Source organism: Martes martes (assembly GCF_963455335.1).
Source record: "Martes martes genome assembly, chromosome: 7".
In the NCBI taxonomy this organism is placed as follows: Eukaryota; Metazoa; Chordata; class Mammalia; order Carnivora; family Mustelidae; genus Martes; species Martes martes.
In genome coordinates this window covers 124,007,436-124,035,032 of record NC_137894.1, presented here as the reverse complement: position 1 = coordinate 124,035,032, position 27,597 = coordinate 124,007,436, and the positions used below count along the sequence as shown (strand labels likewise).

At 39.2% G+C, this 27,597-nt stretch overlaps 1 protein-coding gene across 1 annotated transcript in view; it reads right to left on the bottom strand.

Annotated features, from left to right (window-relative positions):
- SEL1L (SEL1L adaptor subunit of SYVN1 ubiquitin ligase) overlaps positions 1-27,256 on the bottom strand; it is a 51,529-nt gene extending 24,273 nt beyond the window's left edge. Inside the window, exons 1-6 of the mRNA XM_080809128.1 lie at positions 27,068-27,256; positions 21,692-21,729; positions 20,635-20,866; positions 4,321-4,488; positions 2,795-2,900; positions 1,536-1,698 (exon numbers count right to left, since the gene is read on the bottom strand). Of these exons, the coding sequence (XP_080665254.1) occupies positions 1,536-1,698; positions 2,795-2,900; positions 4,321-4,488; positions 20,635-20,866; positions 21,692-21,729; positions 27,068-27,137 (777 nt within the window). The 5' untranslated portion in view covers positions 27,138-27,256. The remainder of the gene's footprint in view (positions 1-1,535; positions 1,699-2,794; positions 2,901-4,320; positions 4,489-20,634; positions 20,867-21,691; positions 21,730-27,067) is intronic.
- Between the last annotated feature and the right edge of the window lie 341 nt (positions 27,257-27,597).

Here is a 27,597-nt window from a genome sequence, read left to right as displayed (position 1 = left end):
ACCCTGGCCCTGGCGTGAACAAGGAATACCTCTTTGTAGTGTTGGGCCACTGTGATTTTGGGGCTGTGTCTGTTACATCAGCTAAAATTAATTACCATGGAGAGAGTGCATTGCAGTACGCAATATAAAGCACTGTGGCATTATGGGGTGCTATTATTAGAGGGGAAAGAAACTTCAGAAGTATAATCGTTCTTCAGAGCCAGATATGTCTGTAGAATAAAGAATGTATGTGTGAATTTAGATAAACTGACTTACACAAAGAAGGGAAAAAAATCTTTGAAAACAAACGGGGAGTAATGAAGATATAACCTGTTTATAAATTAAACCAAAACCATGTGAGAGTTGCAGAGTGGGTAGATATTCAGACCTACAGAAAACAATGGTCACGATTTCTGTTATTATTTAAATAGTCTGAAAATAGACTCCTGCTAACCATGACTAGAAACTTTACATTTAAGCAAATCCCACACCTCCAGTAAGCCTGAATTACTGAGAGCACTTAAAATCAATGTGGTGGCCTCCTAAATCCAGGTGTCAATCTTACTATTACCCATGAGAAATCAAGCAGAGATTTTTTACCAAATGGTGTGATGTGACATGGGATACAGAACATCCCCCTATGAGGCAGGCTTGGCCATAAATACTTGAGTTGAGTTCATCAGCCTTTAGCTCTGACATCCTCTATGGGAAATAGAGATGATGAAGACGAAAATAAAGGCCAAGAGGAAGAAACAGACAGACAAACTGAAGAAGGCCATTCTGCAGAACAACTGGCCCTATCTTAAACACAGACAAGAAAGAAAGGCAGGGACTCTGCTAACATTCATTAACAGAACAAAAGATATTGTCCTGGACTGGATACTGCTTAGGACAAAAACAGGGATAAAGGAAATGTTTTGGTTCACTGCCCTATGAAGACTGGGTGTTACATTTACTGGATGGGAATGGTGAGGGCTACTTATCGAAAGAGCAAGGAAGGGAACGGTAGACAGTGACATCTCATTGTAGTAAGTTCCCATGTATAAATACACAAAGAGAAAGGTCAAGAAGGGTATGCATGCATTAACATGTTACCAATGTTCAGGTCTGGGTGGTACAGATATGATGTTTTCTCTCTCAGTTTTTTGTTTTTTTTTTTTGTACTGCTTCTGTAGTAAAATATATCTTTTTAAAAAAACATGAATATTACCAAAAGCTGGAGCATCTGAGCTTTGGAGAAAAGGCAATGGGGAGTGATTTCAGATAAAAAAATAATTACCTTTATGTTTCATTCTGTACAGATTTAATTCGGAAAACTACAAATGTAATTGTGGTAAGATGCAGCTGCAAAAACCCCTCAGGTGACCACAAGTGCTCTCACCTTGAGGAAAAAGACTGTCCAAGACTGGTAAAATGATCCGCCACAGGATTAGTATCTAAAGGTATTTTACCTTCCAGCCTTACTTGTTCGGTGAGGGCAGAGCATAAAGAATAAACTGCTGTGAAAATAAATAAGTGCTATGTGCCAAGAGATTCTGCAGTGAAAGTACACTTACAGTTTGTCCCTTAGGAGAGCCTTCCTCAGTCAGTTTTTCAAACATCTCTTTAGCTGCCTGGATATTCTGTGTCAGGTAATCACCGAACAAAAGAGCATATGACACTCTCTCCAAGGCCTTGGTATGATTCATGCCTGCTGCCTTTTGAAGATACCGATATGCTCTTTAAACATAAGCAATTAAAAAAGACAAATAAATTAGCAATATTTTGGAACTGCTATTACAATTTTTACAGAATCTGGGGCACCTGCTGGCTCAGCTGGAAGAGCATGTGACTCTTGATCTTGGGGTTGTGAGTCTGAACCCCACTTTGGGTATAGAGATTACTTAAATAAAAAACTTTAAAAAATTTTTGTTGTTTTTTGCTTTACAAAATCTATGCAGATGCAGAATAAATAATTTCCTTATTCTATAGAATCCCTCTGATATTTGATTTGCACTAAGCTATGTTACTTATATATGTAGAAAACATTCTGGGCTACTTCTGTTTTTTTACATAAGGTACCAGTTCTGCTATTCCAATATTTTAGAATAGTCTAAGAATGAGAAAGAATTATAATACGGTAGTACCCAAAAAATAATCATTGCAATTGTCTTTTAAAATCTTTGCAGGGGCACCTGGGTGGCTCAGTGGGTTAAAACCTCTGCCTTCGGATCAGATCGTGATCCCAGGGTCCTGGGATCGAGCCCCGCATGGGGCTCTCTGCTCAGCAGGGAGCCTGCTTTCCCTTCCTCTCTCTCTGCCTGCCTCTCTGCCTACTTATGATCTCTGTCAGATGAATAAATATTTAAAAAAAAAATCTTTGCATACTATAACAAAAGTCAGCTGAAATTAACAGACATGAAATGTTAACTTGACTTTATGTTCTTTCCAGATTCCTAAATTCTAGTGTTTGTCTGCAAGATAATTACAAAGCAAAAACAAAAAACACCTGACAAGAATTCCTTTTGTTTTATGTCATTTTGAATTCTGAACAGTATACATATTCTTGGCGCTTGGAAACTATTATAATTTTAATTCTTTCCATTTTGCTTATTGTTCATTTTTGTGATGAGCATTTATAATCTTTTTAGCCCAAAGCGCTGAAATGTGATATAAGTAATACCCTTGATGTCTATAGGTCGTATCAGGTTTTCTTAAAATACAGCCCAAGAAATCCTCTGTCTTCAGCAGTGCAGTTAAAAAACAAGCACTTAGCGCTTTCTATCTCAGTAACGGCCTATGTCAGGGAAAGAACAGACTGGGCAATGCTACCTACTCTCTTTTCTGGCTTTTCTTGTTGCTTCCGTTGAGGATTTTCATCCCTGTCTGGTACATCATTTCCGCTTCCTGCATTTGCCGCCGTTTAGCGGCCTCTTCTTCAGCTAAAAACAAAATGTCAGATGCTTTTACATTGATTTTACTTTTAAACCAATTATTTATTAAACATCAGTATATATTCTTTCTTCTAGGTAGTTACCACTACAGTGATCTTTCACTCTTTCCCAGTCTGACTGTAAGGACATATGCTTTTATGTGTGGCCTTTATCTGACTAAAGTTAAGACTTAAAAACAAAAAACAAAACAAAACAAAACAAAACCAAAAAAACCCCCAACACTCAATAAAATCACTTCCTTGTAAAGAAAGTTATATCAACTTGTTTTTGGAAAGTGCTTTTCTGCTAGCAATTCTAAAACTTTTCATATAAGTCAACTAAAACTCCAGTAGAGCCTTATGATTATAATCAAGGTGAGCTAAAATTGAAGGACAAGAAAACAATAAAAAAAACACAAAACAATAGTTAGAAAAAATACTGTTGTAGTCAAAGGACACTTTAGCCTCACCTGAAAGGCTGTATCTTTACAAGGAGAAAATATGTGACTAATTACCTAACAAAGAATTAGTGAAAAAAAATGGATTTTTATTAAATACAGATTCTGATTTAATAGTCAAGTTCTGCTTTTTCCTATGTACTGATACAACACTGAAAATTATAGCATTAGATTTCCCCAAAATTATTTTGCTACTTTAAGAAAGCATTTTAGTAGAAATCTAAAACTTATCCAGAGACATTTGAATATTAGGAGTATTTACAGAAACAGAAGCGACTTCTTTTTGTAATATAAAAACAAAATTTGATGTATTAAACAGGAGTACCTAATCATACTGGCCCACATCCAAAGATGGACTATATTTGATGTTTTCTCTAAGGAATGCCTAAATATTCTATCAGAGCCATTATTTTGAAAATGTCATCTGGTATCAAAAGAGCTATGTTCAAGGTTTTCTTTGTTCCTTAACAGAAAGTTCCTCCTGAAAACGCAGCTTGCCTTTAGAGGCAATACTGACATTAACATTTAGGGCACTTAAATATACTGTATCTATCAAATACTACCTCAGCACAGCACATTTCACTCAAAGTATTTAAAGAATGTATTATCTATTTTTCTTCTAAGCACTATTAATTAACCTCAGCATAATGTTCTGTTTTTCTTTATTGCCAAAAAACGTTTTATAGTAATTAATTTAGCAGCCTTCTTGAGGGTTTACAGAACAAGCTGTGCACAACAACGGAAGATCATCTCTAAATAAAACACAAGTGTGATAAGCTGCCCAACTGAGAGCCCAGAAGTGAGTATACTGCACGCTTCCTTCTCTTAAGTCCATTCTTTAAGACTTACTTATGTCACTGACACTGACCACTTCTGACCAAGGTGGGGAAAAAAGGACTAGGAAAAAGGCCTTAAAAATGTTGTCTGAGACATAAAACAATGTGGACATGCCTCCTACTGGGCAATACTTACTTTCACAAAAGCCCCACTTTTCATCTGCCTTGTAGTCATAGGTTGTAGCACACCACAATCTGCCATCTTCTCTCCCATCTGATGTACATTCGTCATATTCCTTATCCAGGAACAGAAAAGGGAAGTGGCAGGGCTCCCCATGGGCTGTGCCTTCAATGGCAGTCAGAGCTGAAAAGATAAGAAAAAACTCTAAACATGAATAGCATTCTGGTATCCATGGATTTAATACTGTCAATTCCAATGATTAGAATTTGAAGACAAAAATACATGATTTGAAATGGGGAACATGAAAGAGTCAGCATCAAATTTTCTTTAGCGTGACTTAAGGGTGGGTCAACTTAGTGAACATGGCGGGCTTAGTGTACATGGCAGCTCTGTATCTAGCGTAGAATTTCTGAAGATCTTGAGATCTGATAACCTCAGAATGTTAGAAGTCTATTGTAAAATTCCTGGCTAACTAGCAAGCAAAAAATAAGGCAAATGCAACCAGATCAATTTCACCACTCAGCATAATTCCCCTCTTTTCTTTCTAAGTCAGTTTCTTTAACAGTATGAAGCTATACAGGGAAAATGCTCCCTTAGGTAAAGTTCATCACTCATGCCTCTGTGATCCCAGAGCATTTTATCAGAGCATGTATTATATAACCTGAGGTTCTTTCTTTACTATACTCTTGCTTCTACTAGACCCTGAGCTTGTTAAAAGTAGAGACCATATCTCTAATTTGTTCATAAGCTCTTCTGACTATCTTCTAGGTGCTGGGAATTATGTCAGGTGCTGAAAACAAGGTGGAACAGAGGTCTCTGCTCTATACAACTTACCGCCTAGGAAGGAAGAGAGACATTAAACGCTAAGTGTGACCGATGTTATGGAAAGGAAAACCTCCCCTGTCAGGATCTGAGGTTTACCACTGAACTTCACGGCTGTGCAGGAGTAGAGGGTGGATGAACTGCTTTAGGGTGGGGTAGAAGTACTGTAGAGAGAGGGGCCCACGTGCGCTAAGAATCAAAGGAAAGACAGCATGGCACTTTAGAAAAAATACAAAGTTCAGTATGTGACAACATGCAGTGTGAGTGCCCAAGTAGACAAGAGAAGAGGTTAAAGCTAGAGCAGCACAAAGAAGCTAGACTAAGAAGGTTCTGATAAATCTGATTAAGGAGTTTGGCCTTTATCCTGAGAATAATGGAAACTCACTTAAAGAGTTTTAAACAGAAGTGACATGCTCGTACTTACACATTTTTATTAAGAGAGTGGACAATGGAATGGAGAAAAGCAAGGCTGGATGTAAGACAACCAGTTTACAAGCTGTGACATTAGGCTAATTGAGAGGTAATGGGAGCCTGAAGAAGATAATGGAATGAAAGGAGTGAATGTACTCAAGTGATGCTAAGAAGTAGATGTGGCATCACTTCCTGATTGACTAGATGTGCAGATGCGAGGGGAGCAGTCATGGAAGGCTCCCAGGTCTTAGGCTTCAGGAAGTGAGGGGATGGCTGTCCTCACTAGAAGAACACTAAAGGAGGAGTATGTTACTGGGTAGGGATGAAAGGCTCAGGGCAGAGACAAGTTAAGCTTTGATCCTGCTATATTCAAAGTGGCTACAACAAACAAAACCAAAAACAAGATGTCGTAGACATCTTTTCAGCTATAGTCAAAGAGGAAGTTCTCCAGTTCATAGATAGACTGGAAGCCAAGAGTACACATAAGAATACCAAATGAGAAGTACAAAAGAAGAGCAGAGGGACAGGGTTGACCCCAGAACCATACACGGTTGAGTACATGTCAACTTCCACAGATCGCTTTAACGTGGAGAATGTAATTAGGCATCAGAGCTTAGTGATTAAGAGTACAGATTCTGGAGTTAGAATGCCTGACTCAAATCCTACCACTTACTAGTTGTACACTTTGAGCAAATTCACTAATCTATCCCCTTATCTGTAAAATTATCTGCAGGTAACTTCCTTATCTACAAATAGGGATAACAGCCCTAGCTGCATAGAGTTACTCACAAAGATGAACTGAAATAATACACGTAAGGGACCCACCACGTGCCTGCCACTTAAGGTAATAAGCCTTAAAGAGATAACACTGCTACTATCATAGGCACTCCTGCTCTGAAAGCACAGGAAATGGATGCTCCTTCTCACCTGTGCAAAGAAGAATTCATACTAATTTGAAAACTATTTTCAGTAAGTTATGAAAAGCAAAATTAATTTCAAACTGTTTGCCATCAGGCAAATGTCTTTCACCATCCTGGTAATCACTGACCAAAGGCAAATACTTTGACCCATCTGTGTTTACAAGAAATGATCTTTAGTACAATGTATAAGCAAAGTACCCTTTAGCAACGACCTCAGAGGGGCCATTCTAACTACACAGTTTGAAAAAAGGCACTCCTACATACTGTTACTAGATTCAAATTTGCTTGAGAAAAATAGTATCTGTAAAATAGCAGTTTGCCTATGTGAATTTCAAATTAAAATACAATAGTTTAAAAGAATATTTGATTTTTTTTGATAATAGAAATTTGTTTTAAAAACAAATAGCTTGCCGTAAGAATCCCAGTTTGCCAACACTTTCTAAATGGTACAAATGTATGAAAGGATTCTCTTTCATGTGATGGAACTGTACACCAGCAAAGAAACCAGAAAGAACGCAAAAGATTTTGGCAACAAAAGGTTCTAACCTACTGCTCATTCAGCACTTACTTAAGTAGGAAGAATCCCCAGGGTGCCTGGGCTTCACCAATTTAGTGAGAGTGAATCTTGATCTAAATAATGTGTTTATTAGTAGGTAACTAGAAAGAAAATCTGTATCTCTCAGGTACCTTCTCCAAGCAATATGACAACATGGAAACTGCTACTTTTACTACCTTTTACACTTGTTTTAAAGTCTTCTAAAAGTTACTGACTGGGACTTGCCAGTTCCAAGTCAATTATCTCAAGTAGAGAGTCCTCACAGTAGCATTAATTTCAGTTAATTTTCTTTCCATGAAGAAATTCTGCAAGAATTTCAAAGCTGTCATTTTAAAAATTGCCACAAAAATGGTACCTACCAGCTTTAAAAACTATGGTAATCACGGCTCTGGCACAATGAAGCTGACTGATTATGCAATTTAAGTTAATGATAGCCAGTAGTCAAACCTGACTCTAAAAATGAAAGAGGGAAAAATGTGTCATTAAGTCAATTTTGCATCTTCCTTTAAAAAAAATCACAGTTCTAGATAAGGTATCATATTTTGACTCTACAATAATGACACAATACCACAATCTATTTAAACCCTGACCGTAAGATTTTTATAACTTATGTTATATGAGAACTTATAATAAATAACAGACTGCTTTATATTTAAACTGGTAAAGAATTGCTCTTGCAAAGTCAGCAAAAATCAATCAAGAAAGCTAGAAAAAGTTAAAAAAAAAAAAAAAAAAGACAACCCAAACAACAATCCCAAACCTGGGTCTTTCAGTGCTGGCCAGATTACAGGTAAATGGGGACTTTCATACTGCTAGTGGGATTATCAGTTAGCACCTCTTGAAGAGGGACCTTCAGAAATACCTATTAGAATTCATACAGTTCATACTTCAGATCAAATTTTTCCACTTCAAGAATGTTTAACTTGTAGAAATGCTCCCATAAGTATACAAAGAGATATGTATAAGACTGTATTTGTGCATAAAGATAGAAAACCAGTAAGAATTCAAAGTTCTGTCAACAGGAGACTGGTTAAATTAGCTACAGTGCAGTCATTACACAAAAACCTGGTATAGACAGGAGCAGAGGGTCAAAGGCTAGGTGTCAGGGCAACCTTGTATTTCAAGATCTGGCAGATTCCAGAAAACCAACAGCTAAGTGATGAAAGCTTCTTCAGAGTAGGAAAAAATATGTGAGAGATCAGAAAGATGAGGACCAAGAACTGACCAGGTTTTCAGCAAAGAGAATGTGACCGGAGCAGAGTAGATTTAGAGGTCTCGAGGGGACCAGAGCATCCTGAGAGTTGGATGAAAGGATGGGAAGAGAGGAAGTGAACTGTATTAGTGAATACAGACAACTCTAGTTTCAAAGAATGATGCTATTAAAGGGGAGTAGGGAGGGGCACCTGGGTGGCTCAGTGGGTTAAAGCCTCTGCCTTCAGGTCAGGTCATGGTCTCAGGGTCCTGGGATTGAGCCCCGCATCTGGCTCTCTGCTCAGCAGGGAGCCTGCTTCCTCCCTCTCTGTCTGCCTCTCTGCCTACTTGTGATCTCTGTCAAATAAATAAATAAAATCTTAAAAAAAAATAAATAAAGGGGAGTAGAGAAGCAGGGTGGTCGCTGGAGGGGTTTTTGGTTTTTAAAATATAAGCTATTACAGCATGTCTGATGCTGATGGAAAGAATCCAAGAGAGAGAGAGCAGCGAAAGTGTGGCCACAGTGTTGCCATATGAACTAAATTAAATGTCCTGGGAATTGCGACATTATTTTTTCCTCATTTTCTAATGGTAAGATCAAAAAACCCCAAAGAGTCAACCTCTAGATCCATAAAAACAAAGGCAAAGGATTTAGCTTTGCAAATTTCTCATCTTAGGAGCTTTAACACTGCCAATTAAGTCTGATATTGTACCTATAAGTTTACATGAGTGTTCTGTTTATAAGAGAACTGCTTAATCATGCTGCTTGTTTGAAGCAATTTTTTATTTCTAAACATACAACAGTAAACATTTTAGTAGAATCTATTTGTAGTAGTAAATAGTTGAAATACAATCATTTAACGTTAAAAAGCTATCAACCTCAATACATTTGTCATAAAATGCTCATCAGTTTTAGTCAACACCAAGGTAAAAACTCAACGAACCAACCATCAGCAAAAACCCCCAAAGATTTAAGAACAAAACATAAGAACAGATGATTCAAAGTAAACCATACCTGAGATAAAGCAAACGGTATAGGCCATAAGGAGGTTATTTACTGTGGAAGTATGGGATAGTAATCTCTTAGGGAAAATACCAACATTATATAATTTGCTACAAGAGATTGCTTTCACTCAATGCTGAGAATTACTAACTACGGTTGAGAAATTACTTATGTTAATGAAGGAAGGAAGGAAGGAAAGACAAGCAGACTATATGCAGGGAAGCCTTGCTTTAAGGAATAAAACCCACTTTTCAGAAGCAGAATGAAATGTAGTAATATGAGAATGAACAAAACATTAAGATCAGAGTTTACAAGCTCACTTTTGTGAGAAATAACAAATCATTTTAAAGTAGAAACAGAAGCAAGCACTGGCCCCTGTGCCCAGAAGAAAGTGACAAGCTCATTACACTTAAGTGACAGGCACTATTAGAAATCATACAGAATGAAACTTGTTCAGGAAAACTACTATTTAAGAAGAGTGAGCATCTCTGAAAAATAGCTTTAAAGACAGTTCTTAGAGTTTCAAACACAAAGATGGTCTCCTAAAGGAGTTTTCTTGCACAAATAATTTTCCGTACAACCATACAAAATGAAAGAAACAACAAAATCTTTTCATTACAGTCAGCACCTGTTGTACAGAATGGCCTGTTCCCTTAGCCATTTATCTTCTGTTAAATCTGATCACTAAATTAAGATTTGTTTATTCCTAGCCACCCCCATGCGAGTGACAATGGGATAGCAATGCCATCTTATTATTTAACCAACTTGCTTATTCCAGAACCCAATTTAAGCATGATTTAGTGAAGTTTAAACTCAGTTCCTTTTGTGCTACTTGAAATAGAACAAGAGGCTCATTATTTGACTTGATTTTACTTCTAATTTTTTATGACCATCTGGATAACATGTTTATTATAGCAAAGACAATCCAAGCAACAGGAAAAAGTGTACAAAATTAAAGAAAAATCAAAGTCATCTTTAGCTACCACCATGAAGTCCCTCTTTTCTTCTGAGGTAATGACTCTTACTGATGTTACTGTTAATTTTTCTTCTCACTTGCAAATATATGGAAAAAAAAAGGGGGGGGGCTTTCTTTCACAAAAGGGACCTGTGATGGTTAATTGTGTGTGTGTCAACTTGTGCCCAGATAGTTGGTCAAACATTATTCCAGATGTTTCTGTGAAGGTGTTTGTGGAAGAGATCAGCATTTAAATCAATGGACTTTGAGTAAAGCAGATTATCCTCCATAACATGGGTATGCCCCATTCAATTAGTTGAAGGCCTAACAGAACAAAGACTGACCTCCCTTGACCAAAAAGTAATTCTGCCAGCGGACAGACTCTAGTTCTCTTTATCTGGAGAACCCTGACCAATACAAGGATCATACTAAGTGAATTATTTATAATGTGACATTTCACTTAACACTAGCATTGTTCCAGGTGGCAGACTGCAGACTGGCTGTCAATTCTTAACCCTTTCCTCACCGTCTATAGAGCTAGGGATGGTCAAGTGATTGTCTTGGTAGTTTTTTTTTTTTTTTTTTAATTTTATTTATTTGACAGACAGAGATCACAAGCAGGCAGAGAGAGAGGGGTAAGCAGGCTCCTTGGTGAGCAGAGAGTACGACGCGATGCGGGGCTTGGGGCTCAATCCCAGAACACTGGGATCATGCCCAGAACCCTGGGATCATGACCTGAGCTGAAGGCAGAGGCTTTAACCCACTGAGCCACCCAGCCACCCTGTCTTGGTAGTTCTACCAGTGACTCCTGGGGAAGGCTCCTGACCTTCTGATGCAGGTATCACTTCTTCCTGAGAACGCAGGACCTGGAGGTATAGCCATCACCAGGTATGACCATATGGAACGAACATGAAGATAAAGCTAATTTACTAAGGAGCCTGAATAGGGGAGAAAGGAGTTGGAGTCCTTGATGGCAAGAGCCCTAACTATGGAACCAAAATAAACCTCTGCTTTTGCCACTATTTGATGATTTTGTTACCTGCAACAATAATGTTCCTTTTAAAAAAACTATGAGGGGGGCACCTAGGTGGCTCAGTGGGTTAAGCCTCTGCCTTCGGCTCAGGTCATGATCTCAGGGTCCTGGGATCGAGCCCCGCATGGGGCTGTCTGCCTAGCAGGGAACCTGCTTTCCCCCCCTCTCTCTGACTGCCTCTCTGCCTACTTGTGATTTCTCTCTCTCTGTCAAAATAAATAAATAAAATCTTTAAAATAACAATGAGGGCACCTGGGTGGCTCAGGCATTAAGCACCTGCCTTGGGCACAGGTCATGATTCCAGGGTTCTGGGATCAAGACCCAACATCAGGCTCTCTGCTCAGCGGGAAGCTTGCTTCTCCCTCTCCCACTCCTCCTGCTTGTGTTCCCTCTCTCTTTGTGTCTCTGTCAAATAAATAAATAAAATCTTAAAAGAAAAAAAAAAACAACTGAGTATTCTACAATAGGAAATAACAGTGTAATAACTTTCCTTCTTGATGGCCATTTATTCATCCATTTAAAAAAAAAAAAGCTTACTGGGATGATGTGCAGCAAACAATTGCCACCGGCATAGTTGTTATCCTTTGAAAAGTGGGCCCTTGGCTAGAATCTGGGAACTTCTACTTTGGGAGGGTTCCCACTACCCTGATAGAAGTCACTTATTGTGTCTAAACTGTCTGTACAATGTGGTTTATGCTCAACATGTGTTTTCTTCCTGGGAACCTGCAATTTTGGTACGCGCCAGGCCGAAAGTGATTACATGAATAGTCTCCATTAAAAACTCTAAGCACTGGGTCTCTAATGAGCTTCCCTAGAAGATAACATTTCACATATGTTGTCACATGTGCCAGGGCAATTAAGGACATCCTCTGTGACTCCCCTGGAAGAGGACTGTTGGAAACTCGTATTTTGTGTCCTTTGCACTTCGCCCCATGCTGATTTTGCTTTGTATTCTTTTGCTACAATAACTCAAAGCTGTGAGTACAACTGCATGCTGAGTCCTCTGAAGTCAGGGGCATCAGAAGTAGGATTGGCTAGGATGACCTAGCCAGTTAGGTCAGATGAGCAAGATGACCCTGACCCACTGAAACATGGTGAAAGCACCATTAGGGAAAGGAAGGGGAGGGGACAGGGTATGATGAATCTTTGGTCGTCAGCCATGGTATGCAGCTTCAACTGAGTCATTATCTGTTGTGAGAAGTAAAAGTTACCCGCGGAACCTGAAAATGATAGATCCAACTCTGGGAGAGCAGGCTAGTTGCTTTTGGCCATGGTGGCTAAAACAATGCCATTGGGTTTTATTTTCTCCTCCAGATAGGAGAAAGGACCCCAAATTTCCAAAGTGAACAGGCCAAAAGTGTTAAAAGTTTACAGTGCTCTCTCCTCCAAGTGGGTTAGAGGGGCAAGATGGGAAGAGGGAGTAAAACTAGGTCCCAATGATGTAGGAATGATGCTGGGATTCGGAGATGACGGCCAAGAAAGAATTCTTGAGACGTCTTTGGTGCAAAAAGGTCATTTTATTAAAGCACAGGGACATGACAGGAAAGAGCTGTGCGCTGGCGTTATGAGGAGGGGCTCATTATATCCTGACTTTCAAGTTGAGTTGGGGATAGGGTTAGGGATAGCCAAGTCTCTAAGGAATTTGGGAAGCATGGTTTCCAGGACCTTGAGGGGGCTAGCTATTGTTGGGGAAAGATCTTTTACTACTGTCTTATTATACCTTAGTCACGAGACTCTTCAGATGTATATCGGTGGGTCATATGCTTGGGGAATGATTGCCAACACATATCTTGACAGACAGAGATAAAGGAAGTTTCCAAAGGAATTTTAAAATATTAAAGAAGACTTACAGGATCCTGGAGGGTGGGGCTAAGATTAAGATTGCCTTTTGCCCTTAGCAAAGTGTTAATATTGAGGCAGCTGAGTTCCTAGAGGAATGTCACTCTGTTTTAAGGACTTATGAATGGGCTGCAAGTAGTAAGGAAATTTAATTTTTCTTTTGCCTTTGTTCTCCAAATCACTAGCACTAAAGCAAAATTTTAGATAACGCAGAAAGAAAAGGGAAGGCTGCAGTCTAGCAGTTTTTTTTTTCAGTCTAGCTGCTGCTGTGGTGGCCTCCCCCACTCCCCTTCCTCCCCTGCATTCCAGCCAGGATCTTCCCCCGGCAGCTATCACGTTAACATGCAAATGATGAATTTACTTCCTGGCAGTTCAAGTAAATTTGCAATAAGAAAAAAAAAAAGGATTCTTTTAGTGGCTTTGTATTTCATGGCTATCACAACTGGATGGATGAGAAAAATTGATACACGATGTTAAATGCTTATAATTCCATCCATGCTTATAATTCCATCCATAATTCCAATCACCTGATCAGCAGAAGCTGCAAAAAAGAAATGTGTTAGTGGGACAAACTTCCTTGCTTTTTTGCCGCCAGTAGGCGGGCTGGAATTAAAACTCTTTGAGTATTGGAAACAGAACAAGTCTCTGTAATTGCTGGGTTTTGCTATGGAAGATATGGATGTTTGCTTAGTGGAGCTCCTGTAAAAAGAGAGACAATAAGAAAGAGGGGATCTGCAGGTGGAAACATACTTTTGGAGTCCTAAAGAGCAGGTTTTGGTTGGCTAGTGAGTGCTTCTGAAGGTAGACGTCTGACCTTAGGGCCTGATTTGCGTGCCTGTGTATGTGTGTGGGGAGGGAGGTGGGAGAGAAGGACACAGAGTGAGTGAGACAGAGAGACCGAGAGACCGAGAGTGAGAGAGAGCTTGTGCACGCTCAAAGACCAACAAGACAAAAGCTGTGGCCCAGCCTTGCATGCCACCTGCACTTTTGGGCCCTGTAGCATCTTGCCTCTGCTCCTGAAAAAAGCCTCTCACTTTTAAAAAATCCTGAATTCATAAATCCTATTTGCTTGAACTTGATTCAAAGCTAAAACCTGATGCTATCTGGGACAGGCTTCCAGCCTCGGTGTGAGCTGGATGGAACCAAGAGCAGCCATAGGCTCAATAAATAGAACTCAGATGCTGTGGCCTACTGGACATTAGGCCACTTCTCTGTGGGGCCTCATACTGTGAGGAAAATCGTGGATGCCCGGCTGGACTGTCTGGGTCACAGACAAATGTTCATAAGAAGGGCTTGTTCTCAGATGGGACCATCTGAAATCAAGCTGCTGACTGGCTGTGTATTTCTGATACAGAGACTGACCACACTCTTAACTTGTGACTATTGTCCAGAGCTGTCCTTTGGGGGAGGAGACATCACAGGGAGTGTGACCCTCTATTTGATCCTGACAGGTAAAGAGGGATTTCCAGCCCCTGTGGAATAGGCCTTAACTTGTGCCTGGCTCTCCTGATAAGCCGCCATTTCCAACAAGGGACTAATTACCTGACTGCTTCCCTCTTCACTTCACGGCGCCTCTCTCTCTCGTGCACGCCTTAGTGCGATCTGACTGTTCAGTGCAGCTGTCCTCAGAGAGGGGTTGATCTTTTCTAGGCTGCTTTACTGGGTAAATGATCAGGGTGAAAGAGGTGGGACGTGATGTAAGCGTATTCTGAAATTTTTTGAAAATTCGGGACTTTTGTCCTGACCAAGTTTTGAACATGATGTTTTTCTGGTTCAGCTGTATAAAAATGCTTTTCTGTGAAGATGTTTTGCCTTTCTTACACAGAACCCCTCCAAGCAAAATGTTTGGATGAGAGTAGGGGATGACTGAGAAAATAAAAAAATCATGACTACTGAATGGAAACTCTGATTTTGTAACCACCAAGGAAAATAAACTGAAATCCCCGCACCTGGAGAGGCATGAGTGAGGGGAGAATAATGGTGTTTTCTGAAACTATTTCTGGAAGCTTCTTCCCCTTCCTAAAGGAAAACTCTCCATGCACTCTGCCGAGCTGTTGAGAGTGCTGTGCATTCAGACTGTGGAGCCCCTCATACCAGAGAGGGCTGACTGTGAGGCAGCAGGAGGTGGCCCAGTCCCTGCACCTGCCATGCAGAAAACCTCCAGATGTTGTCCACACTCGTGAGGTGGATGAACAGTGTCATGGACAACAAAACTGTTTGGGACTGACTGGCAGTCCCTCTGAAACTAAAAAACTCAACTAAAGTACTTGGACTGGATACCCTAGAACAAGATGCCCATGGCAGGAGGCCACATCATCCTGCCTAACATATGTCTTGGTTGGGCTGCCCCAGTGATGGTAAACTCTTTGTTTCCAGGGTTACCATATGTGCCCTCTGGGAATATAGTTCTGTATGCGCACCCTATCACACCACTGCCTCATCTTCAACTTACTGTCCAGTTGTGCTGGGCCTGAATTGATGGCTTAAGGCCAGGTTAAAAAAAGTTAATACAGATATTTAAGGAGGAAACCATCTGGCCTCTACGGTTAATGGGACTTGTTAAGTGGCTGGGTGCAGTACTTATGAAGGGCGTAACTGAAATCAGTACTGCAGATTGGTCTCACTCCACTGTCCAGGTCTTACTGAGAGTAACTTTGCCATAAAGACAAGATGGCCAGTGATCAAGGTGGGTAGACTGTGTAGAGAAGAGTTCATAGAGCAGGCTTAAACTTCTGTCCTTGAAAAGGTTTATAAGGTTAGCCCTTGGCTGGTGTCTAGGAACTTAAGATTCTGGAAGAGTGCCTACTACCCTGTTATGAGTGACTCATCCCAAGTGTACAAACAATATGGTTTATGGTGAACACCTGCTTTCCTTGTGCAAGTCTTAATTTTGGTATGTGCTAGGCACAGACTGCCTACATGACCAGCACCCTTAAAATGACTCCAGGTATTAGGTCTCAGGGCACCTGGGTGACTCAGTCTTTAAGCCTCTGCCTTTGGCTCAGGTCATGATCCCAGGATCCTGGGATCGAGCCCCGAATTGGGCTACTTGCTCAATGGAAAGCCTGCTTCTCTCTCTTCCATTCCCCCTACTTTTGTCTCGTCTCTTGCTATCTCTCTGTCAAATAAATAAATCAAATCTTTAAAAAAAAAAAAGGTATTAGGTCTCTAATCAGTTTCCCTGGTGGACAGCATGTCACATGTGTTGTCACAACTTGTTACTGGGGAAATTAAATACGTTCTGTGTGACTCCCCAAGGGGAGGACCTTTGGAAGCTGCATCTGTTTTCCCCAGACTTCACCCATGTATCTTTCTCTTTATTGACTTTGCTTTGTGTTCTTTTGCTGTAATAAATCATAGCCCTAAATATGACTATATGCTCAGTCCTGTGAATCTCATGGAGAATCACTAAGCTGAAGGTGTGGTTCTGCGGATCCCAGACACAGTTGGAAATAAGTGTGAAATAGTCAACAAATAGCAAGAAGGCAAAAATGGCTGGAGTCATGTGAGTGAAGGGACGTGGCAGAAGATGAAGTCAGAGGGAGAGGAAGCATTCGATCATGTAAGGCCTTGTTTGGACTTTATTCTGAATGTGACCAGAAGCCACTGGAGGCTCTGAACAGGAAGGAGAACTGCTCTGGCTGCTGCTAAGAGAACTGACATAAGGGGAAGAGGGAAGAGCAGGGACACCAAGCAGGAAGTTCTTAAAGACGTGAGACTCTTCAACTGCCCTTGGTGGTTCAGATCTGCTTCAAAAGGGAGAAACTTTCGTTCATTTTTAAGGATGAGTACAAATATGATAAACTTGGGCAAGGGGGTGAGGAAAGTATTCCAAACAGTAGGAAGAACTTGTACAAGTTATGACCTAGAAGCATAAACTGCATGGTGTATTTGAAGATTGGTGAAGGGTCTGGTACAGCTGTAAGAGGGTCTTGGGCAGAGTTGTGGGAGATGAAGTCACAGAGGCCAACAGGCATGCTGCACATGGAAGGCTTTGGGAATCATGTTAAGGAGTTTGTGCTGCATCTCACAGGCAAATGGGGAGATAATGAAGGGTTGTAAATAGAGGAGTTATGGAACAAACTTGGGTTTTAGGAAGATCAATATGGCAGAGACATGGATGAGAGGCCAATGAAGGAAGCAAGTCTAGAAGTAAATGTCGTATTACCCAGTTCTAATGTATTGGGACTGCACACACTCAAAGCCATGCATATGTAACTTATGTTATATATGAACAGAGAGAGAGTCACATGATCAAATCATGTTAGAAACATGCTGATGAAAGACCTTCTGTCAAACACACTAAAGGTACTTACTCCCAGGAGGGTTCTCCTTACCTATGGAATGCTTTAGCAGGATGGACATGGTGTGTCTACACTGCTCACTGTACATAAACCTGGGATGTATATATTTTGAGGAATGACCTCCTAGAAAATATCACATAAGCTATGCAATTATCAGAGACTAAACTGGAGATGTTTTATAATGGAAACAGCTCCCTTTCATGGAAGTGACATTCCATATACACCATTTGGAGGCCTCATATGTTAAAATCTGGGCCAGGGTGCACCCTAATTGAGGCAAGCAGGACTTGGGAGTAGCCCTGGCAGTCCGAACTTCTTGACACTTCACCTGTGTCTTGTGATAATTATTATCTCTGAAAATATTAGTCAAGTTTGGTACTGGATAAGATCTCTTTATTCTTTTGAGTTCACAATTTGTCAATCTGACCTACTGTTTTTTTTTTTTTTTTTTTTTTACAATGTTTAATTCAAACTGGAAGAACCAGGATGGATGATACATTTCCTAACCGTGTTCACCAGAAAGAGTGACCAGTATGACAACTCAGCTGCAATGCATGTTCCTGGTGCCTAGATTGTAGTGTCTAAATGCAATTTCCTACGAAAAGGAATTTGGTTTTTTGTTTTTTTTTTTTCTTGAGAAATGGCTGATTCATTTCAGGGTTAGGAAATGTGTAAGATGAATTTAAGATATCCCATCTTGCCTGAAAAATAAAAACAAGTTTAAAAGTCGGTTATGATTAGTCCAAAAGAATGAACTTAAAGGGACTCTCGGTATGCAAATATAGGATAATGTGAGCAATGAAAAAGGACTGCAATCCCGTGAAGCAAACATATGTGAAACCCACAGATCTGGAATGATGCTCAGAAGCAAAGCAAACAGAAACAAACAGACAAAAACGTACTTACTGGCCTCCTTTGGAGGTTGCTAGAGCACCAAATTATTATTTGAAAATATTTCAAGGGAAAGAACCAAGCATTTATCCTGCTTGTAAGGACTGTGTTTCAGGGTAAGCAAAGAGTTGAGGAGGGCAAGTTTTTCTTTATAAAAGAATCCCAGGTAACAAACGCAGGAGGTATTATACATCAGAAAGACATCATTTTGCAATTCCTAGTGAAATAATGGATCCAGACAAACAAAATGGTTGTGGAAGCCTCTGGGTGAAAGGTCAGTGAGGAACTTCTGAATGGCTGGATCAGACTGACATCACCCAGCTTCACTGATCAATTACTAGAAGTGGGACAGTCAAATACTCTATGCCTCCGGATGTAATATATTAGGAAGTACACCGTTCTCTATTATGAGATAGTCTCAGGAAAAAACCAGAGCTAAATCTACCTCAGCATCTACAGTTAATGTCCAGTTTACAGATTACACAGCAGAGAGTGAGTAGTAAGTTCAATGACATTACAAGGATACAACCAGCTAGATCCAGAATGTGGCAAACTGTATAGCACAAAGGACATTATTTCTTTACCAAATAAAATGAAATAAAAAACAAGGGAGAAAGATCTGTTATAGATTAAGAGAAACCTAAGATCTTGGTGTGGATACTGATTCAAACCAATCAGTTCTAAAAAGATATCTGAACCAACAGGGAAAACTGCACAGGGCCTGGGGATTGGGTGATTAAAGAATAATCATTAATTTTGTGGGCATTATAATACCACTGTGGTTTGCTGGGGGGAAAAAGCCATATTTTTAGAGATACATACACAGGTGATATAACATGGAATTTGCTGTAAATACTCTAGGAAAGAAGATGCATATGTGGTGGCAGAGATGAAGCAAGAATAAGAATGTGGAGGGCTGCTGACCCTGGAGGATGGGCAAGGGGGTCACTACCACCCTCCACTTTTGTGAATATTTTGAAGCCTCCCTCATAAAAAAATAAAAATGAACAAATTAAACTATAATATTTGGCAAAAATTTAAAAATGGTAATACATATTTTTGGCTGAGGTGCAGGAAAAGGAGTCATTTCAAAGGAAGTGAACAGAATTTTTTTTTTTTTAAACATTTTAACAGTATGGGATCAAGTATCTTTTAAAATTTTACATTCAGTCCAGCAAATTTACTTTAAAAAAACTAATTCTCAGAAATTTTCATAGATGTGCACAAAGACACATCTAAAATGATCTCCCAGCAAAAAAAATTTATAAACAATCTGTTTCTAACTTATGGTATATTTACATGTAAATTTTTAAAGTTTTATTTACTTAAGTAATCTCTATGTCCACCATGGAGCTTGGACTCATGACCCCAAGATCAAGAGTCATGTGCTCCTCCAAATAAGTCAGCCAGGTGCTCCTACCTGTAAAATTTTTTATAACCACTAACCATCAAATTTTAAAAGAATACTAAATGATAGGGGAAAACGTTCAAGACAAACTGTTAAGCACAAAATGCAGGCTGTAAAATAGTATATACATTTTGACCCAATTTAGTCTTCTTAGAACTATACACTTAGAAAAGAGCTTGAGGAGTTTTCTCCATGATGTTAACAGCTGTGATGTCTAGCTCACGGGATTAAAGTAATTTTAATTTTTTTAGACATGGTTTTCCTATTCATGGGTATGGATATTTATAATAAAAAAATTCTAGTTTTGAAAAAAAATTGTATTTTCAAAAGATAAAATCTGGATCAATTTCCAAAAGTGGCTAGTAACAGAGTAATAAGTGGGTTTATCGTTGTGATCTTTGAAATAATAAACAAAATGACAGAAGGTTGGTGGGACAGGGCGGAGTGGATTAATAATTAATTCTTAGAAGGACAGGTATTCAGCACACTCTACTATGAGAAAGAGCAAGTTTTAAATTTAAAAATAGAGGGTTTCACGAAGGTAAAAGTTAGAAGGGATCAAAGTTTACGTAAACTTCAGTTAGATAAACACCTATATCAATTTCCTAGGTGATTGGGAAGGTTATTGTAGTAAAAATCCTAACACAATTCCGAAAATAACCAGAGCAGCATATTAGATGATTTTTCCTGAGTTTCCATTTTGTGTCCCACTTGGACAGATAATTACATACTGGAGTACAAAAAGAGGATGTTAGGATATTAATATAATACACATCCAATTTTGATTATCAAATTCAGCTTATGTAACTTAGGTCAAATCTGTTAGGTGAATAACTCTGATTATAAAAACCTAGAAAATCATTAACTACTACACTCTACACATTATATGTGGCTCATAATCAAGAAAACCAGACTTCTGCATCTTTCTACACTAGTTAAAAATTTCACTTGTCTCCTTCCTAAATTAGGCAAAAGCAAGAAAAATGTCCAGACTACCTTGTTTCCGTACTTTCGTTGGTTCTTCGTAGTCCTTGTTTTCTGGATTTGGAGATTCTAGAAAGCGAATTTCTTCTGCAACACTTTCCCCTTCTTGGCTCCTGAGGCTGTCTTCTTCTTCTTGAATAGGTGACTCTAATTCTGATTCTTCTGAATCAAGAAATATCTGACCAGCGACTACTCTGCCAGCTGTGTTGTGGTCCTTTACAGGCTCATCTGATGACAAAGAAGTCTGAGAATATAAGAGATTTTTAGTTTTCAAATAGTATCAGGACTGTCTCCAACCCAACTTGACCATTACTTTTACTAATCCAGATACATCTCCTTCAGCTGCGAACGTGCCATACTTGCTCATCTCTCTAAACTTTGGTATGTGTTCATTACATGCCTTCCTCACTTGCCTAACCTGACTCTTTCTTCCGATTTCAACTTAGATGTTATTTCTCACAGGAAGCATTCTTTAACTCCTGAAGCTTGGAGTAGGGGCCCCTACAAACTCCCAACATAGCTTATACTTGCCCTTATGATAGCCCTGTACTACAACTTTCTGTTTCTCATCTATATTCCCTCAAATCTAGAGATCAGAGATCATAACTGAATGGTCTCCTTGGATACATAATCAGCCTTATTCACTCAACAAACCAATTTAAATGTACTAACTCTACAGATTTATAAAAACTGATAGAAGTGGAAACAAATGGCAGTTAAGTCTTCAAAATTAAAAAAAAAACCCAAAACTAAAAAAACAGGATAAAATCAATCTCTCAGTAGGCAGTAGAATATTACTGCCTTCAGGCTCTACACACACAGCACATTCAAGTTAAAATTAAACCTAACAACCAACACTCTGAATGAAAATATTATTCTGTCTCCTTCAAGTCAGTGATTTTTTTCTCCCCATAAGAACTAGTGTATTGATACCAGCTATATATTTTTTTCTTTTTTTCCCCTTAATCCCATTCTGTTGCTCAAAAGACAGATTTCATATCCTAAGACATGTAATTCATGCTTTTAAATTGGGCATCAAATACTGGTCAATGCAGATTATAGTACACACCTTGGAATCTAAGGATTCATCTTGATTGCCTTCTTCATCTGTAAAGAAATTTTAAGACAATTTCATCATCCTTCTTGTTGGGAAATTACAGGTATTGTTAAAGCACTTGATAAATACAACAAATAATAATCAGACACTTGATAAATACACCTAGAATTATCTAAAGATCGGTTGCATTCAACAACTGCACAGAAAAGATTAGGTAAAAGGAAAGCAGGGGGTTAGATGGAACGGTTCTTCCTCTTTCCCCTGGGAAGGCACTGCTTTCATCTAGTGCCTCATTCAGGTAAAAAGACCAATTACCACCACCACCCTCACCACTACCAAAACGAGACACTTCCTCAGACACCATCCAATTCTTTAGTTCGTATTTATTCTACTACTGAGTTGCTAAACTTAAAAAATAAATCTCTGATTCTGTGGTTCAGGGTTCCACCTATTATTTTCCTCTGCTCAGAATCTGGAGTTATAGGGCTTATTTTAGTGCTGGTGCTGATTAGCATTTTACTGTTCACTGAGACTACTAAAGATGGACACTAACAATTACTATTACGCGACAGAAGAGTTGCCAGACTAAGATATTTAGGATTTGTGTTCTACTTCACTGAAGAGTTAACCAGATAAAAGCAAAAAGTAGCATCATACCATCATGTACTTACTCACATGAGATCTATTTATTAAGAATCAGTATCTTATATTAAATAAACAATGAATCCAGCCCCTGGTTACATCTTTCTTCCAAATTCACATCTATTGCTTTCGCTTTGTCCAATTATGTTAATTTTCTATTATTCTGTGTTTTTGTGCTATTACTTCTATTCTGGCTACTTGTTACTCCTTTTCCTGATCTTATACAAACACACTGAGCACAAATGTCCATATGCTTATGTTTGGTCATTGTATTCCTGGGCAGTTTACAAAAAACAACTGTTAGATGGTCTCCAGGTTTCCTTCTTCTTCTTAAAATGATCTGATTTTATCCAGGAGTCACCTTCAGTTATAAGCTCATAAGCTATATAAGAAATTGACCAGTAGACAAAATGCTATAAAACCATGTGCTTTTTACTAGAAAATTTGGTGTTACAGTTGCCATTAATCTTTACTTCATATGGTTATATCTTAAATATTATTTATAACTTGTAACAAAAATATGCTTTGGAGTTTATATTATCGAAGTAGTGAGCTAACTTTAAGAACCTGGGGTGCCTGGGTGGCTCAGCAGGTTAAAGCATCTGCCTTCGGCTCAGGTCATGATTCCAGGGTCCTGGGATGGAGCCCTGCATTGGGTTTTCTGCTCAGCAGGGAGCCTGCTTCCCTTCCTCTGCCTCTCTGCCTACTTGTGCTCTCTGTCTGTCAAATAAATAAAATCTTAAAAAAAAAAAAAAGAAGTATAACCAATTCATTATGTGTAAAATACACAACACTATTTCATAGTATTTGTTTCTTTTGAATATTTGAGAAAACTAGTCTACTAGTGAGGTTTGCCATATAAGAAAAGTGCTGTCAATTCAAAGAACACTTAAACTATAGTTACTTTCACATTTACTACTTTTAGACTACCTTCCAAATGTTTTATTTCTGATGGGTGGGGAAGAGAAGGGTATAGCATGTATTATCCCACAGTACCTATAACATTTAGGTAGTGATGGCACTTCATTAACAATCATCCTTCATGCTAACTTCTTCACAAGTTTTGCCCAAAGCCCAAATTCTAACACATGGTTCAAATTCCATTCTCAGCAACATTTGGATAAAGGAAAAAAAATTCATCTCTACCATATATCAAAGTTTTATGAGTGGATATGTTTAAATAATCACAAACATTAACTAGTTAATGTATCAAGAGCAGGCATTAAATGTGTAAATGTATATAGTATAACCCCAAACTTTAAATAAGCCAGAGCTCTTAAATTACTAATCACTAAATCATGAAATGTAGTACCTTCTCACAACAGGTCACATATGCAGCAAATAAGTATATAACACAGATACCTATAAGTAAATTTGAAGACATGTACATTTGAGATACTACAAGCTATTACATATTCAAGTAGCAAAATGTGTTTTTAAACTCCAAGAGATGTTGAAACCTGTGACATCACGGTTATTTCACATGAATTGCATCATGCTTCTGTCTCTCTTCTCTTCAAACTAGCAATATATACTAAGGTTACTAGTAAATAAGAGAATTCTTTCTCATTTACTAAATGGGAAAGTCTACTCCAGATGGTAGTCTTAAAGCATAAGCTATTTTCTCTCTCAAACTGATATATCTATTCACATAACACTTTTATAGAAGTTGCTTATAATCTAGAAACTTCTGATATGTATTAGTCAGGTAACAAAGACACTTAAGTTATGCATAAACAAAAATAATAACGCTCTTAGCAGAACACGGACATCAAGAAAAAATGCAAGAGTTCAATGAAGAGTTACAGATTTCTCATTCAACAGTATCACATCCAGACTATAATGGTTTACATTACTTTAGTAATTGTACACGTTCCTTTGAAAAAGACTAATTTTCATCTTTATTATATCAGCCAACCAAACTGCAAAAAGTACCGGGGATATTCTTTCAGGGAAAAGTAATTATCATAAATTCATTTTCCAACTTGTCATGTAAACTAAACAGACTGATAGACCTTCAAACACAGAAGTCCTAAGAGTTTGGTGAAAAGACAGCAGACATCTGCTCTCTGCTTTACCACTAAATCTGTGCAGATCCTACAATACTCCTGATTTTTAATTACTCCAAAATCGAGGCCTGGAGAGCTAAGTTCAAAACCTCACTTCATTACATATTAATTTTATACACGTGGTTCAAAATAGCAAGCTTGGTCAGCCTCCTCTTTCTCAACCTGTCAAAAGAGAATAATACCATCTGTCCTGTTGACTCACAATAATGTTTTAGGGAAGAAAAGAATAATGAAATTAAACATCGTCTGCAATCTGAAATTTACTCTTTGAATATCTAATAGAACTATTACCTGGAATACTTAGTGGTGGACCTAATTTAAAAGATTTTGTAACACGGCATAAAGGGAGAAAAAAGAAAAAGCAAACCATTTGTCTCTTCCTGCTGAAAATAAGAAAACAAGTATTTCTAAGTGAGAAAACATAGAATTTTTCATTACTGAGGAAATGGAGAACTATCTTTTTAACCTTCTCCTTTATTTACTCATAGGAAAAAAGGTATTTTGAATAAAAAGTTATATTTTTATATGCCTTTAAAACAAGATATGAAATAACAGCTACTAACAGTGATAGGATCAAGATTCCCTTTGTTGGCTGATTATACCTGGTAAATATGCAACTTGCTTTGGTAACCAGTAACATTCAAACTTTAAATCCACAAAAAATTATGGTCCAAGACTTGATTTTTAAATAGGAGCAAATCTTTAATAATGGGGCTGACTTCCTGTATACATAAGTAATTTAATGAATAAGAAAAGTCAACTGAAAATCCATGCACTCAATTTCTAAAACTACCTCACACAAGTGTTTTACTACAATTGCACTTGAGCGCAGTAGTGCCTTTATTACCTGTCAGCACATCTCTGTTGCTTTAGTTCTGGCTAAGTATGGATTCTGGCTCCGCCAGAGAAATGCCCTGGCACAGGTGAACTACGATGGAAATCTGAGCAGACATTTTCGAACCCAGTTCTCTGCTTACATCAACACAATCCCAAGATTTAACACTTCAGTACGAGTAATCTATTATAACATCCCAAGAATCCCTATTGTTGATTAAATGACTTCTTCAAGTACCATTTCCACTGATGTGAAGCTCTTAAGCATATGAAATCTAGTTAACAGAATATGCAGGAAAATGTTTGTAGGGCTTTAATTTTCTTTAAATTCTGCAAACTGAATTCAGAGGAATACTCACCGTGTTCTTTAACTAGTCGCTCTTACACGTTAGTGTGAAGAATTATTTGTGAAGCTTAACTACAGATACCCCGACCTGCTCCAGACCTAAAACTGCATGTTTAACAAACTCCTACGAGGACTTCTGATGCAAGTGGTCTATGGCCCATCAGGTACTCTATCGATTACACTCAACAGTTTATTTCATATTTCCTGTGGTCAAATAATTGTTAGCAGTGCTTCAAGAGTTAGGTAGTTTTGGAGATTTGGTCATGAATACAAACCATTACTAAAAAGGGGGAAGGCAGACCTCAAGGCATGATGTTGGCAGTAAAGTAACTAGCATATGCTTGTTGCTTTTGAAATGGTATCTCAAACCACAATATGGATAGAATTTTAGGTTTAGACCTCTTATTTTAGAAACAGAATGACGTTATGGCATTGACTTACAACTAGGACAGATAATTTGGGGATTCAAATAACCATCTGGGAAATTTTCTGTTGGGAAAAAAAAAAAAGTTGACATTTATACCCTGCCTTGTTCCAAAAAAATTTAAAGCCACAGAACAGCTGTTTTGTTAACTAAACTGATTAAAATTCAAAAGCTTTATTGTACTAATTTGTTTCTTTACCAACATTTAGAAACACTAAGTGCTTCTTTATCAACACTCCCAAAACAGAAGTTTTCAGATGTAGGCAGATTAAACTATTAAGAAAGAAAAATACATTTCAGAACCCTAGTATTAAGCCGCTAACTGGAAAATCAACTCAAAAGCACATGAATTTTTATATCTACACAAAACATGAAAATCAGGTGCTATACATTTTAAATTTACAGGGACCTAGATTTCCCTAAAAAAAAAAAAAAAAAAATCCACAAAGTTACTGTCAACAAACATGGGGCAACTCAGAAACACGGTGACAGAGATAAACACCACTTTCTCGGGAATATATCCTAAAAAGGGATTGAGAGTGGACACAGTTACATCAAAAGTCTTCATTTTTAAATAGACCAGGAGATAAGGGGCGCCTCAGGTGTTAAGCAATCCACCAAACCACCGTCAACATTCTGGTTTGATGGACTCGGCTCTGCTCAGTGATAAACCCAGGTGTGTCAACTACTTAATTTACAAATCCCAAGCACGTAATCTGTCTGAGAGTTGAGGAAGTTCCAGTAAGGCTCAGGTGTCACTGTGGAGCTAAGCCAGCTATCCGGATTTATTCCCCAAGAGTCAATTCCTCACTCGCAAGGAGTCGCGTAAAGTTTGTTAAGTGAGGAGAGGTGTGGGCAGGGTGACCGCCCTTTCCCTTCCTCCCCTCTCTAGCTCCCTAAACACCCGCTCTATCCCAGGCCAGCCAAAGCCCGAGGAATGACAGCGAGAGGCTAGTGCGACGTGTGACCAGAGAGAGTGGAGTCTCCAGCTTGAGCCCCCACGGCCCTGCCCCGGGATGGAGGCCGGGGGGGCGGTGGCTCCCGGCCTCCAGTCCGAGGGAGCGGATACTGACCCGAGGACGCCGAGGCCGAGCCCAGCAGCACCGCACAGAGCAGCAGCGTCAGCCCAACTCGGACCCGCATCCTGCTCCCGCGGCCGCTGCCACCCCCTGGAGCTGTCGCTTTCGCCTCTGCCACCACCGACTCAGCCACCGCCGCCGCCTCGCCGCTGCTCTTCCTGCTCTGGTCTCCTTCCTCCGCCCCTTCCCAGGCCTCCCTGCCCTAGAGCGGAGCCAATCCCCGCCCGCCGCCTCGGGCTCTGTGCCCAATCGCCGCAGTCTTCCCGCCCACCTTATTGCCCCGCCCCCGGGGTCATACATTGACCAATAATTTTGCGAGATTCCCACACCGGCTTTCCCGGTTGGACCACGGCCTCACGACATGGCCCCAGCTAATTGGTAGATCCTGGGTTCAACCATCCCGGAATCAGGGCGTGAGTCCAGGGCCGGGAAGAAAAGAAAGTCACCCAGGACTACAATTCCCACAATACACTTCATGGGCCTCTTTCGAAGTGTGCTCTCGGAAAACGCAACCCATTATGGAG